We start from the raw sequence: 15,953 nt of genomic DNA, 5'->3' as shown, positions 1-15,953 counted from the left end.
ATTAAATACAAAGCAAAACTTAATTACATTCTTGGCTCAAGATACGTTTTCTTTATTTTTAAACTTGATAAATTACACCTCCACCCCTCAGAATTACTGTGCGTCTAGTCTACCCACAAGATCAAAAAGTTATAAAACATTAGTGAGTCATTTATATACACATATACATCCTAGACCAAAAAACAAAGCGCAAAAAAACATCACAATATTTTTTATCACTCTTGCTTACCTTTATCAAGGCTGCACTTTAATAAAAGAAATAGTCTAGAGAGCTGCACTTAACGAAATTTCTTTTTGTTTACACTTGTGTGTACAAAATGACAAAATAAAATCTGTTTAAGTCTATACAATGTTTGGCTTCTCTACTCACTGTACTGAAAACCAGCACATTTAAACCTAAAATATAACAGACAGAAGGACAAGCTTAAGATTACTATTCACTTTTATATACAATATTTTCTTTTTTTTATTGTTACTTTTATCTACGGAGACAATCTATGTAATGTAGGTCAAACTAAAAAACAGTAACAAAGTTTATGTCGTCAGTTTTCTGTTATACATACTTTAATTACTCTCATAAATTATGGTTTCATGTGTAATATTCTGAGATTAAAGTCAGAATTCTGACTTTAATCTCAGGCACTAATTCCATCATTTTCCACCAAGGTGTTACTGGCCCTCCCAATAAACACATCTTTGTCAGTGAAGCTGAGTGCTCCCACATCTCTTCCTTCCTTCATGGTGCCCAGAGATGGGAAGTAACGAAGTACAAATACTTTGTTACTGTACTCAAGTAGATTTTTCTGATATTTTTACTTTACTACTTATTTTTATAGCGACTTTTTACTTCTACTCCTTACATTTTTACACAAATATCTGTACTTTTTACTCCTTACATTTTTAAAAATTGGCTCGAAACTTTAGTTTTGAATCATTTCAATGGAGTTACCGTTATTATTATTCACGTCATCAATACCAAATTCAATCTAATTGGATGGGAATCTACGTTGCATTTGACGCACCACTACAAGATGAATCGACAGATTCGGCGGTATTCATTTGCGGCAAATCATTGCAGCTTGGTGGCGGTGGCGTTAGCATAGTAGCATGGACGACGAGATGATTGAAAATGAACACAACGGAGATCTAGTCCTATTGGCAGACATCCATTTAAAATGTAGGCAACGGCATGAAAAAAGTGGTTTCTACTTTTACTTTTATACTTTAAGTAAATTTACAAGCCTGTACTTTGTTACTTTTACTTGAGTAAAGAAGTTTAATCAGTACTTCCACTTTTACCAGAGTATTTTTTATCTGTACTTTTACTCAAGTATGGAAAGTGAGTACTTTTGCCATCTCTGATGGTGCCCATCTATGTTAAGATCCAAAAGAGAGTAAAGTTAGAATTCTTAGATTAAATTCAGAATTCAGAGAAAAAAGTCAGAATTCTCAGATTAAATTCGAAATTTTGAGAAAAAAGTCAGAATTCTAAAATTAAATTAGGAATTGTGAGAAAATGTCAGAATTCTGAGATTAAATTCCGAATTCTGATAAAAGAGTCAGAATTCTGAGATTAAAGTCAGAATTCTGAGAAAAAAGTCTCATATTATATTGAAATAAAAATTTAAAAATCAGTCAACCTTTTTTTTTTTCCAGTGGCGCTAATCCTCTTCCGTATGTATGGTCTTTGTTTGCAATAAAAAAAAATAAACAAACAATAAAAAAAAAGATTTGGATGCATTAAACCGGAAATGGGTTTGAGAGATGGGAGGAACTATCCAATCAGGATCGTTTGTGGGTGGGTGTCGGGCTTGTGGGCGGGGTTTACAAGTTACGAAAGCTCTCAGCGAACGTGCTCATGTAAGCGGTTGTGTAAAGAGCAGCGGGTTACATATGCGGCTGTTTCATGTTAGCTTCCTGCTGTTTTCCATACATTACAGCTATTTTCCACAGAAAGCTGCAGACAAAGATTCCCTCCGGTAGACTCCTTGTATGCTGCTCGGTGTTTGCAAAAGGTCTGCGTCTCTGCGCTGTTTGGTTCAATGATCCTCGGACTGTTTGTTTGTTTATTAGTTTTTAACCGTAACGTTTCCTCGCAGGTTTCCTCTCCTCGCAGCTCAGCGGTTCTCCAAAGTTCAGACCCAGCTTCGCTCAGCATCGCTCCTCTTCCTCCCATCCAGCTCTTTATTTATCGGAGGCAACATGTCTGATAAGAAGCGCAAAGCTCCGTCTGCAGCAGAGCGGGGGCCCAGCGCCAAGCAGCCCAAGGAGGAGAAGGCTGCAGGCTGGCTGGAGAGCCAGGTGAAGCAGCAGAGGGAGGAGAAGAAGGACATGAAGTTCAACAAGAAGCGGCAGAGGTTCCTGACTGACAGCCAGAAGATGAAGCAGGGCTCAGAGGGGGTGCTGTACTGGATGCTGAGAGACCAGAGGGTGCAGGGTGAGGTCTGCTCCACACCTGGGACATAGACCTGCTCTATCTTCTGCTTCATCATCTCTCCTTTGTTTCCATCAGATAACTGGGCTCTGATCCGCGCCCAGCAGCTGGCTGCTAAGGAGGAGGTTCCCCTGCATGTCTGTTACTGCCTGCTGGTCCCTAAATCTGAGCTGTCCACTCTGAGACATAACGCCTTCCTGCTGAAGGGACTGGAACAGGTTGCTAAGGTAACGTTTGGGGTTTACTGGGAATGTCCCAATGCTGTAATATCTATGTGGCTGACAGGTGTACACCTGCAGGTAACGACAAATCGAGCTGCAGAAACATGCAATGCAAACTCCACAACAAATGAATGCAAACATAGAATGCTGCAGCCACAAAAAAAACAATCACAGATAGAATATTATGATATCCTTCAATCTTCTTCCGCTTATCCGGGGTCGGGTCGCAGGTGTAGCAGCTTCAGTAGGGGTTCCAGACGTCCCTCTCCCCCATCCACTTGGGCCTCCAGGGGAACCCCAAGGCAGAGAAACATAGTTCCTCCAGCGTGTCCTGGGTCTCCCCCTGGACCTCCTCCCGGTGGGACGTGTCTGGAACACCTCACCAGGGAGACGTTCAGGAGGCATCCTAACCAGATGCCCGAGACACCTCAACTGGGTCCTCTCGATGTGGAGGAGCAACGGCTCTACTTGGATGACTGAGCTCCTCCCTCTATCTCTAAGGGAGAGCCCAGACACACTACGGAGAAAACTAATTTCAGCCGCTTGTATCCGGGGTCTCGTTCTTTAAGTCATGATCGAGATTTCATGACCATAGATGAGGGTAGGAACTTGAACTTTTTGGCTCAGCTCTCTTTTCACCACAACAAACCGGTACGGGGTCCGCTTCACAGCAGACGCCGCACCAATCCGCCTATCAATCTCCCACTCCATCTTCCCCTCATTCGTGAAGAAGACCCCAAGATACTTAAACTCCTCCACTAGGGGCAGTACATCCTCCCCAACCAGAGATGGCACTCTACCCTTTTCCGGCTCAAGGCCATGGTCTCTGATTTGGAGGCACTGATCCTCATCCCGGCTGCTTCACACTCGACTGCGAACCGATCCAGTGAGAGCTGTAGATCACTGGAGAATATTATGCAATTAATAAAACGGCAAATGCTCCAGATCGCTAGTTCAGGGGTCTGCAATGTTTTCCAGGCTAGGTGGAGCGGGGACCCCCTAGTTATGTATATTGTATGAAATAGTGTTATATCAAACTGGTCCTATAGTCACTCTGTTACAGATGGAGTAATGTAACGAAAGTAATTTCTCCATGGGATTATTAAAGTATTTCTGATTCCTGGTTGATGGGACAGGTGTTGTGAATGAAACGGTGTCCAGCTTGAAAGAGCTCCTGTGTGTCGCTGAATGTGTGCATTGATGACTGAAAGACATCTTCTGCCTCCATTTATCTGTTTACTACAGTGTGTTGAATTCATCTTAATGTGGATTTAAAGACATTTCAATTAGTGGAAACAATTGCAGGGGGGAATATAAAGAAAAAAAGTCTAATCAATCCAAACTTTCGAGACCCCCATGCAGTTCCTCCGTGGACCTCCTGTTCAAGACCTCCGCACTAGTTTGTTTCCCAGTCTTTTTTTACTTGTGTGAATTTTTTATACCCCTCTCAATCAAAAGTGTTGCTGATTGTCCAAAAGTGGAGTGTGCAATAACTGGTAATAAAATGAAAACTATTTTACTTAATCTTTTAACTTCAGCTTTTTGGTTGATAAAATTTTATTTAATTTTTCAATTAGGTCCTCAAAAATACGGAAGAGGATTAGGGCCACTGAAAAAAAAAAAAAGTAAACTGATTTTTAAATTTTATTTCAGTTTAACATGGGAAAAAAAGTCAGAATTCTGACTTTAATCTCAGAATTCTGACTGAATTCTGACAATAAAAAAAGTCAGAATTCTGAGATTAAAGTCAGAATTCTGACTTTAATCTCAGAATTCTGACTTTTTCCCCATACTATACTGAAATAAAATAAAAAAAATCAGTTAACTTTTTTTTTTTCAGTGGCCCTAATCCTCTTCCGTACAAAAATCAGAACAGCTTCCAGCCATACTTTATTTTACTGCCTAAGAAATAAGATATTTTCGTGTACCCCTTGCAATGCACTCGCAGACCACTAGGGGTACGCATATCCCCAGTTAGGATTAACTGCACTGGAGGGAAACGAACACAGAACAAACCACATATATATATATATATATATATATATATATATATATATATATATTTAACACTGTGGTTCTGTGTTTAACAGCAAATTTGCTATTGTTTTTACTATTTGCAGCACTGTGTTTTGCAGCGTCTTCTTTGTGATTGCAGCATTTTTGGATTGAATTTGATTTGTTGATTTTAGGTTTTTGCTTTCAGTGATTGCAGCACCTGTCCCCTTTTTATGTTGTTATTTATTTTCTGTCATTGTTGGAAATGAGAAAGTTGTGTCACGGGAAATGCTAACTTTTTTGTAAAAAAAATAAGGTTAAGCGTTTAGTTTAGTTAAATTCTTTACACTGTTAACCCATAAGTGATCCTATAAAAGCGAGATTAACCTGTTATTAACCTGTTATTCTTTTAAACTTTGCTGCCTTTTGTTTTTACCTTAATGCAGATCAGGTCTGACTGAGGAATGCGTTCTCCCCTGGATGCCTCGTTAGAATTTCCTTATCTGTTGTATTCCAAACTGCTGCAGTGTCAGATTTTAAATTTATTACTAAACGGATTTCCATGATGCATGCATGTAAACTTCTAACAAAAAGCCGGGTGAATTTACTGTTAGTTTTTCCTGGATTTTCATGCACTCCCACTAATACAGATGTAAACATCCCCTCAGCTTTGATACATAAGAGGCTCCAATGTAAACCCTTTATGAAAACGTTTGGACTGCATTCAAAACCAGGTCTGCACCAGGAAACAAACGACTGCATTCACACTTCGTCTGTTCTACGCCGTAAGCAACCATAGCAGAGTTTTTGTGATTTAGTAAAACCTGTTCAGTGTGAACACTCCTTTAGTTGTGCAGGAAGAGACTAGCCGTTGGAAGAGTTAAAATTAAAAGAAATGAAGCAGAAATAGTAGAAGAATTTTAAACCTTGCTACTTGTTCTTTATCCAACAGGCCTGCAAAAAGTTGAACATCCAGTTTCACCTGCTGCATGGGGCCCCAGGAGAAGTGCTCCCCGGCTTTGTGTCTGATCAGCGCTTTGGGGCCGTAGTGACGGACTTCTCTCCCCTCAGAGAGCCTCAGCAGTGGCTGAACGCGGTCAAAAAGAAGCTTTCTAAAGACATCCCCCTCATACAGGTAAAAAAAAAAAATAGTTTTCCGTAGAATAAATAACAGTGGCTAGCTTCCAGCCATGGCGTCCTGCACGAGCATGTGTCAGGGTATGCGGACAGGGGAGGGACAAGCAGACAACCCTGATTGACGTGTCAGAAACCAATCGTGTACAACGGACCATCTTTTGTGATTGGTTGGGGTTACTGATTGATTTCTCACTGTAGCGGGGACCATTGATTTTAGTTCCACTTCCAGACCTTCTATTTCACTGATTGCTAAGCGGCTGTGGGGAGACCTTTAAGCCACACGGTAAGAAATGCATCAGAAAAGATCTCCTACGGCACCTTTAATTGTCAGTTAACGGTTTATTAGATTAAAATTTGTTCCATCTGGTTAATTTCATAACGTCTGCTTAGAAGGAATTTATTTAAATGTAATATTACCAGTGTCCACTAGAGGGCACTGTTGTTCATTCTTAAAGGAATAGTACACCCAAAACATGATTAGCCTTCATTTTCTACTCACCCCATGCTGAACAACACTCTGGAGTACTTTTTTGATATCTCAAATGCATCTGGAGATCTGGGAGGCTTCTTGCTGTCTGCTGACATTCAAATAATGGAGGTCTATGGCGCCCGAGACAGAAAGGTCCATAAAAGTCCACAAAAAACGTGTCAATATTCCTCCATACTGCTCGTCCAATGTATTCCAAGTGTCCTGAGTGGGTAGCATCCAGAATTTACTAGAAACGAAGTCATTTAGAATGTATTTAGAGCATAAACAGTAGTGTATAGGATTTCCTAAAAGCGCGTTCACGAGTCTGCGGAAACCGTGGCAGACCAAACAAGATGAAAGTGCGCATTCAGCTCGGCAAAGAACTCATGCTCTTCCTCAACACTGAAGTCCTCAGACATTTTTCTTTCGTTGTTTCTTTCTTTGCACAGGTAAACGGCACATTTCTTCTTCTACGCTTGCATTATTGGCAGAGCAGACGCTGAATGCGCACTTTCATCTGATTTGGTCTGCCGGCTTCCGTAGCGTCATGAACGCACAGGCGCGCGCTTTCAGGAAATCCTATACACTACTGTTTATGCTCTAAAAACATTCTAAATGACTTCGTTTCGAGTAAATTCTGGATGCTACCCACTCAGGACACTTGGAATACATTGGACGAGCAGTATGGAGGAATATTGACACGTTTTTTGTGGACTTTTATGGACCTTTCTGCCTCGGGCGCCATAGACCTCCATTATTTGAATGTCAGCAGACAGCAAGAAGCCTCCCAGATCTCCAGATGCATTTGAGATATCAAAAAAGTACTCCAGAGTGTTGTTCAGCATGGGGGTGAGTAGAAAATGAAGGTTAATCATGTTTTGGGTGTACTATTCCTTTAAGATGAGCCTCACAGGAGAGGTAATGCTAAAACAGAAACATGAGCGGATCCAGAGTAGCAGATTATTTCCACCGTTTAATGACAAAAAGCATGTAGAAAAAACTTAATTTGTTCTGTTTGTAAAAATAACCACAAGATAAACTACTTAAATTATCACTTAAATTATCACCTAAAAATATGCTACTCACCGTGTCGTCAGCGCTGTTCAATGACGTTCCAAAAAAAGTTTCGTAAAGAAAAAACGTTCCTGTAGTGTTTTATTTAGCATTTTGTAAATCCCATTGAGTTCTGTTGGAATAGTCAATATCCCTCCGCCACCGGAAACGGAAATGGGGCCTGTTTACGCTTAGTTGTAGTCTTTTCGCTTCACTCTGTGTACTCCGACGTCGAGGTGCTAACGTCTCTGTTAAACACTTTAAAAACCTCTGAAAATGGAATACGAAAGGTGGATTCTTGAGGAGGACATATTCATATACATTCCCAAAGTATAGAGACATTGTCGCCAACTAGTGGTCTGGAGTGTGCAACGCTTCAGATTCGAACGGGAAGCGGAAGTTTATAAGCGGTTGTGATGTATCGGAAAAAATAGTTCTGGGATTTACAAAATGCTAAATAAAACAATACAGGAACGGTTTTTCTTCACGAAACTTTTTTTGGAACGTCATTGAACAGCGCTGACGACCCGGTGAGTAGCATATTTTAAAAAAAGAACGTTTAAGGTTGTTTTAAGGACTTTATCGGACATGCACTATGGAAGCCATTCTGAAGCAGCCAGGGGGGATTCTGCATGAGCCAAAAAGCAGAGACAGGACCAATTGTCAAAATTTTGGTGTCGATCATTCGATTTCATCCTGGACACTACAGAAAATGGGCTAAAAGTGTTAAAAACCGGAATTCTCCTTTAAATGTGCTGCTAACAGCATGAGGTCTCCCACTACTGATTACTGGATTACAGAAAAAACAGGGAGCTATATCGGAATTAGCATCCATTTAATTGAAACAAAGAATCCAATACTCCGACAGTATATAAGAGCGACATACCCTGTCTCTTAGTGATAGTTTTTCATCTCTGTACTTTGATAATCATCAGTGTTTCACATATTTAATTGATCTTCTTTTTCATTATTCAGTAACATAATCAGTTCCTATTATATCCTGTAAAATAAGTTTAACGTTGTGAAAGAAGTCATTGATTTACTTTGTCAGTATTTAATACAGCTGATGCAATAAATTCTTGAAATAAAAACTTGTTTTAAATTCAGCATATTGTAAAAATAAATATGAACGGAAAGACCTCCTGATAGAAGAGAAACTTCAGGTGTTTAGGAAAAATGGCAGCTTTATGTTTCCCTTCATGGTGGACCGTTTTGATCATTTCTGTCCTCCATCTGCAGGTTGACGCCCACAACATCGTCCCCTGCTGGGTGGCGTCGCCAAAGCTGGAGTACTCTGCCAGGACCATCAGGGGCAAAATTACCAACCTCCTGCCAGAGTTTCTCACTGATTTCCCTCCTGTAGAGAAACACGCACACACCGCTACCAGAACGGCTAAAGTAAGTTCTGTGAAATGCAGAAGAAGCTTTAGGCTAATGACTCATTTCAAAGTTTAGTTTTCGCAGTATCGTGGTTACTTCTGTAAAGTCTTAGTTTGACGTGTTCTGGCTGTTGATGCCCAAATCTTCTCATGTTTGGGACAAAGACACATTTCCCTTTGAATCAAATACAAAATAACATGGATCTGGGCCAAACTTAACTGAGATCAACTGAGGATCTAACTCAAAAAAAAAAAGAAAAACTGACCTCCAAACAAAGAACTAAAGGCTGCTTAAAAAGGGATGGAGTAACCCAAGTCTACCACATGAGGGAGACACTACATAACAAAAGCACCAATAAATACAAAATTAACCATTCTATGAAACAAATAAAGCAAAACTAACTTTTACTTAGCAGAAACAATAAGTGAGTATTTAAGTGACAAACTAATTGAAAACAACTTGAAACAAGTCTCCCCCGTCAGTCTTTCAAAAATGGTACGCTCCAGGTTTCCTCCTCCAGCTGGTTTGCATCAGCAGCACCTCAAACAAAACAACAAGTGTAAATAAACCATTCAGACAGACATTAACTAAAGTGTGCACCCATTAGAAAATACCCGTCTAAAAGAAATAACCAACTTAAAGATAAACTGTAATATAATATAAAGCAAGAAAAGAAAATACCAACACGATGTGGTGGTGGGGGGATCATCCATCACACTGCATTTAACCTTTAAATTAGTTTGAGATCTGGAAAAAATAAAGCAAAAACTTAAGAAAAGAGGTGAATCCGTTTGTGGATCAGGTGTTGATGATTGTCTGAGTTTGTTCATCCTTCCTCTGTTGCTTCATGGATGAGGTTTGATCTCTGCTCTGCTTCTCCGCCTCACAGCCGGTGGACTGGGAGCAAACGCTTTCCTCTCTGGACGTCGACAGAACGGTGGGAGAACCAGAGTGGGCCAAGCCAGGCTCCAAAGCAGGAATGGCCATGTTGGAGTCCTTCATCGACGTCCGCCTGAAGCTCTTCGCCACCCAGCGCAACGACCCCAACATGGCCGCCCTCAGCCAGCTCTCCCCATGGATCCGCTTCGGTCAGTAGCCTCGCATCATTTCCCTCGTCCCGTTCAGCCACTCCAGCTGCATCTCTCCGTTTCCTTCCTCCTATCAGGTCAGCTTTCGGCGCAGCGTGTGGCGCTGCAGGTCCGGCGCTGCGGGAAAAACGCCGGCGAGTCGGTGGCCGCCTTCATCGAGGAGCTGGTGGTGCGACGGGAGCTGACGGATAACTTCTGCTACTACAACGAGAAGTACGACCAAGTGGAAGGTCAGTGGGTGTCCGATCAGAGCGGAGACCTGCAGCGGCAGCTTCTTTAAACGTTTCTCTGCGGCGCTCAGGTGCTTACGAGTGGGCTCAGAAGACGCTGAAAGACCACGCCAAGGACAAGAGGGAGTACATCTACACGCGGGAGCAGCTGGAGAACGCCAAGACTCATGACAAGTTATGGAACGGAGCTCAGGTACCAAAAAAAACCTCTGATAAACTTCCCAGTGGCTTCCAGAATGAGGTCAAGTTAACTTTTCCAGTGATTCACAGTAAAAATATTCACAAATCAGCATCCAAGTTATTTTCTTCTCCACAAACCGTAAAGGGAAGAGGAGTGAAGGCAGGGAAGCGTTTCTTAATCAGGGACGGTGAAGGTTGGACGGTGGAGCCCAAAGTGGCCCTTCAGCAGAATTACAGACGCCGCTTGATGCAGATGCACTTTTATAACGTTAAAGGAATAGTACACCCAAAACATGATTAGCCTTCATTTTCTACTCACCCCCATGCTGAACAACACTCTGGAGTACTTTTTTGATATCTCAAATGCATCTGGAGATCTGGGAGGCTTCTTGCTGTCTGTTGACATTCAAATAATGGAGGTCTATGGCGCCCGAGACAGAAAGGTCCATAAAAGTCCACAAAAAACGTGTCAATATTCCTCCATACTGCTCGTCCAATGTATTCCAAGTGTCCTGAGTGGGTAGCGTCCAGAATTTACTCGAAACGAAGTCATTTGGAATGTTTTTAGAGCATAAACAGTAGTGTATAGGATTTCCTGAAAGCGCGCACCTGCGCGATCCCGACGCTACGGAAGCCGGCAGACCAAACCAGCGCATTCAGCTCGGCAAAGAACTCATGCTCTTCCTCAACACTGAAGTCCTCAGACATTTTTCTTTCGTTGTTTCTTTCTTTGCACAGGTAAACAGCACATTTCTTCTTCTACGCTTGCATTATTGGCAGAGCAGACGCTGAATGCGCACTTTCATCTGGTTCGGTCTGCCGGCTTCCGTAGCGTCGTGAACGCGCATGTGCGCGCTTTCAGGAAATCCTATACACTACTGTTTATGCTCTAAAAACATTCTAAATGACTTCGTTTCGAGTAAATTCTGGATGCTACCCACTCAGGACACTTGGAATACATTGGACGAGCAGTATGGAGGAATATTGACACGTTTTTTGTGGACTTTTATGGACCTTTCTGTCTCGGGCGCCATAGACCTCCATTATTTGAATGTCAGCAGACAGCAAGAAGCCTCCCAGATCTCCAGATGCATTTGAGATATCAAAAAAGTACTCCAGAGTGTTGTTCAGCATGGGGGTGAGTAGAAAATGAAGGCTAATCATGTTTTGGGTGTAGTATTCCTTTAAGGCTGCAGTTTTTTCTAATGTTTAAAATATTAATTTAGACAATTTAAGGTTTAATACTTTGGAGAATGGGAAGATTTGGTGAAAAGAGATGCAGCTATATCAAATTTAACATTTTCATCAGATTTAAAAATCCAAGTTGAAGTTTTTTTGTGATTTCACATTTGAAATTAAATTATTACCGTATTTTCACGACCATAAGGCGCACCGTACTAAAAGGGGCAGTTTCAGTTACTGTATTTAACACACACATAAGGCGCACCTACGGAGGAGGATTAGGGCCACTGGAAAAAAAAAAGTGAACTGATTTTTTTTATTTTATTTCAGTATAGTATGGGAAAAAGTCAGAATTCTGACTTTAATCTCAGAATTCTGACTTTAATCTCAGAAGTCTGACTTTTTTTCTCAGAATTCTGTTTTTCTCAGAATTCTGACTTTTTTTCTCAGAATTCTGACTTTTTTATTGTCAGAATTCAGTCAGAATTCTGACTTTTTTTCCCCATGTTAAACTGAAATAAAATTTAAAAATCAGTTAACTTTTTTTTTTTTTTTTTTCAGTGGCCCTAATCCTCTTCCGTACGCACTGGATTATAGGGCGCGGGTTTATATACCGGTACATGTCCTCTACTACGTTTAAATACCTCTACTGCATATTTAAAAATAAAGCGGGAGCAAAACTGAGTATGATTGTGCTTTATTAATGTATTTATTACAAAGTATTAATCAAACCCATCAAAGTCATCATCCTCTGTTTCTGAATTAAACAGCTGCGCTAAATCAGACATGCCAATTTCCCCTTCTTCGCTGTCAGAGTTACTTTCCGTGCAGCGCGGCTCCTTGGAAATGATGCCGGCTTTTGCGAAAGCTGGAACAACAGAGCCAGCAGACAAGTTAGCCCAAGCATCAACAATCCATCTGCAAACTGTGGCGTAACTTGCCCGGCGCTGCCTTCCACTTTACTTGAAACTGGTCTCTGTCGGTCATCCGTCGCTCCCACGCCGCTCGCAGCCTTACTTTGAACGGCCGGTTCACACTGATGTCGAGCGGTTGAAGTTCCTTTGTCAGACCTCCTGGAATAACAGCGTTCATTTGTTTCACCTTGTTTTTTCACATCGGCTGTGAGATGGGCAAGCATGGAGTCACAGATTAACAGCGATGGTGATGCATGGAAAAAACCACCTGGTCTCCTTACATACACCTCCCTCAGCCACTCCTTCATCATCTCCTCATCCATCCAGCCCTTTTCATTTGCCTTAATAACGACTCCAGCTGGAAAAGTCTCTTTAGGCAAAGTCTTTCTCTTAAAAATCACCACAGGCGGCAGTTTCTGTCCACACTTCCCCCTTTAACATTCTCATGGCGCTCTCAACAACGTCCGCAGTAACAACACACATAGGGCGCACCGCACATTTTGAGGGAAAAAAAGACATTTATATGCGCCTTATAGTCGCGATATTCAAATCTGATTATGATTAGAACACGATTTTAACTTGTAAAAAAAACTTTTTTTTTTTTTTATTCATTCTGAGGGTTTGGCAGCCTTTATGTTTACATGTAAACAAAAACCCTACATTTTGCAAGGTACCGCTTCCTCCATTTGCCATCCAGTGTTAATATTTTTTTAATCGCTATTTTTATCATGTAAATGGAGGAAGAAAAGTCAAATATCTGCTTCAAAAGATATAATGAAAAGAACCAGAGCTGATGTCGAAATAATCTGAATCGGTTTCCATCTGTTATTGATCCCCTTCCTGCAGAAATCACACTATGTTTCATTTAAATATTGCAAGTTAATTTAACTGTTAAGATGGTAATTATAATGAAAAAAATGAAGATGGGGTTTATTTACCGTAAATTCCGGACTATAAGCCGCTACTTTTTTTCCCGCTGTTTGAACACTGCGGCCTATAATACAGTGCGACTAATACATGTTTTTTTTCTCAATGCGTTGAGCCGTGTGAAAACATCCAGCATCACAGGCGGGTTTCGAAAGGCTGGGCTGCTGCGGGATGAAGAGGACCGTGAGAGCGACAAGGATGAGACTGAAGTCAGTGACAGCATCCTGAAGCTGTTCCATTCAGACACCGAGGAAGAGGACTTTGAGGGTTTTAGTGCGCAGGAGGAAGAAGAAAGCGATCCTGGTCGGCTGCAATGTTCTGTGCGTTGTTCAATTAAAAGTACCGGTATATGCGGCGTTATTTGCGTGTTACCGACACATGCGTATATTTAAATGTGTTACAGGTAGTTTAAAAGAAAAAAGCATTCATAATATGTACCGCATTTGTTTGTTTTATCATACGGATTAAATCAAACGTTAAAAAAATGCTGACCTGTAATATCTTTATTTGTAAATATCTCATACAACGTGGGAAACGGGTTAAAATCCAGTGCGGCTTTGTTTCTAAAATTAGACTTGTAATCAGGTGCGCTCTATAGTCCGGAATTTACGGTATTATTTTTATTTAAAAAAACATTTGCTTTAAAATTTTGTGGACCTCTTAAAACTTTAAAATTAGACGTCTATTTTTTGGGTCTCATGGGGCCTGATGACAAATCCGTGCCACACTTTTCAGATTATTTTTCATGTAATGAAAGTATCGTCTTATTTTTAACTCCAATGAGAAGCGTTGATGTTGGTTGTAGAATATGAGGGAAAGTTTAATTATTTCACATTAAACAGAGAATTAACTGGATGCTTTTAGCAGCAATGCTGATGATTAGAGTTAAACTATCAAAGAGTTTCCTTCCACTTTCTTAGACAGTTTGAATTATTTAAATCCAAGTTTAACGCCTGTTTGCCCTTCAGTACCAGATGGTAACGGAGGGGAAGATGCACGGCTTCCTGAGGATGTACTGGGCCAAGAAGATCCTGGAATGGACCCGCTCACCAGAGGAGGCGCTGTCCATCGCTCTCTACCTCAATGACCGCTACGAGCTGGACGGTCAGGACCCAAACGGCTTTGTAGGTAAGGAACCAAGACGCCGCTGCTCATCAGATCCTCGGTTTGCTCTTTTCTCACCTCAGTCCTTCCTCCGCTGGGTTTCCGTCCTATAGGTTGCATGTGGTCCATCTGCGGCATCCACGACCAGGGCTGGGCTGAGAGAGCGGTTTTTGGAAAAATCCGCTACATGAACTACAAAGGCTGCCTTCGGAAGTTCGACGTAGCTCGGTTTGAGAGGAAGTACCGTCCCAAAACGGCCTGAAAGCCTGGCCTGCTTGGAAGGACGTAGAGGGAGTGTTTGATGAGCTGCATCTCCGGCATTTTACCTCAGGGAGCTTGTCATTCTTTTTAACCTTAGATGTTTGTCTCTGATATATTCAGTATATGTTATGTTGGGACCTTTTCTTCTCTCTAATCGACGACAACCTGGGAACGGTTTTGCAGGATGGTTTTTATATATTCATTTTGGATGTTTCAGAAATGTGTTGCTGAGTCCTCTTCTAACCCATTGTTACAGCACTCCTGTTTTTGTTCTTTTTATACCCGAGTTCTACAGATTTTAGGATTGTGTTTTCAATAAATGGATCAAATGGATGATTTTGGTTGTTTTTCTGTTTGCTTTCAAGATTCTGACTGTAAATGATGCAGTTCCACAGGTAGACGCATTATATCCTGCTGCTCCTTTATTCCAGAATTAAACCCCTCTTGCATTTAAAGCAGCATAAATGTGTTTTAACATGTTAAAACCACGACCGATTGAAAATTAAATTTAATTATTATTAATGTTTATTAATGTAATGAAAGGAAGAAGTGCTCCTCCAAGCTCACACTGACGTGGGGCTGTGCGTCTATATAAGGAAGTGAATGTCAGCCCAGTTATAGAGGGGGGGGGCTGTCATTCAGCAAACGTAATTAAAACATCAACCTCTCCACTTCCACCCAGTCGGCTCTTAGCAGAGGATAAACTTAAAAAGAAATGCATGGAACTTTTCTTTCAGACTCTAATCTGGTTTTATTGGATGTCTGTTTAAACCTGAGGAGCTTTAAGGTCTAATTTGGACCAATGGAAAATGTTGCCTACCTGACAGAAATGAAAGGCTCTTTCTGTATTAGATGTTGTGATACCTGTGAACATTTTCAGTCAACCAGACAACAGGCTTCATGTAACAAGACTTTCACTCTATTGTTCCTGAAAATGTTTCCAACCCATCCTATCCTTCTTCAAATCAGACAAAATTAGTGTCAAACGTTTGTGCTACGTTTGTGCAGCAAAATTTTTCGTTTGTGCCTCTAACATTTTTTTTACAGTTTAAAATTATATAATCATAGGTTAGCAACTTATAATTTAGTTTCAGAATGAACAACTTCCCTCAGGTCTAAAACATCTGGTTTTTAAAGGCTTCTGTTAAATATTAGAACATCATATATTCTAATGTTATGCCAAATTATGATTCCCATCAGTTGTAAGCTGTAATTGGTGGTGAAACAATTAAGTCAATGAAGTATAAATATAGTAGTAGCCATTAAACATTTTCCCTACTTTCCTTGATGGGTCCTTGGTTGGTCCCATAAGATTCCTTTCTAAACAATCTTTGTACTTAAATATTCTTCCTGTCATGATTTGTGGACATTAAGATCT

At 40.9% G+C, this 15,953-nt stretch overlaps 1 protein-coding gene across 1 annotated transcript; it reads left to right on the top strand.

The window, feature by feature from the left end:
* The first annotated feature begins 2,078 nt into the window (after nucleotides 1–2,078).
* LOC119782564 (CPD photolyase) lies at nucleotides 2,079–14,908 on the top strand. Its single transcript, XM_038283585.1, has 9 exons — nucleotides 2,079–2,437; nucleotides 2,513–2,661; nucleotides 5,603–5,785; nucleotides 8,549–8,707; nucleotides 9,579–9,777; nucleotides 9,855–10,007; nucleotides 10,079–10,200; nucleotides 14,179–14,338; nucleotides 14,428–14,908. The coding sequence occupies exons 1-9, from the start codon at nucleotides 2,203–2,205 to the stop codon at nucleotides 14,574–14,576; spliced, it is 1,509 nt and encodes a 502-aa protein (XP_038139513.1). The 5' UTR covers nucleotides 2,079–2,202; the 3' UTR covers nucleotides 14,577–14,908.
* Nucleotides 14,909–15,953: the final 1,045 nt, after the last annotated feature.

Source organism: Cyprinodon tularosa, unplaced genomic scaffold, assembly GCF_016077235.1.
Source record: "Cyprinodon tularosa strain WSP-4 unplaced genomic scaffold, ASM1607723v1 ctg195, whole genome shotgun sequence".
NCBI lineage: Eukaryota > Metazoa > Chordata > Actinopteri > Cyprinodontiformes > Cyprinodontidae > Cyprinodon > Cyprinodon tularosa.
This window is presented reverse-complemented; position numbering and strand designations above follow the sequence as displayed.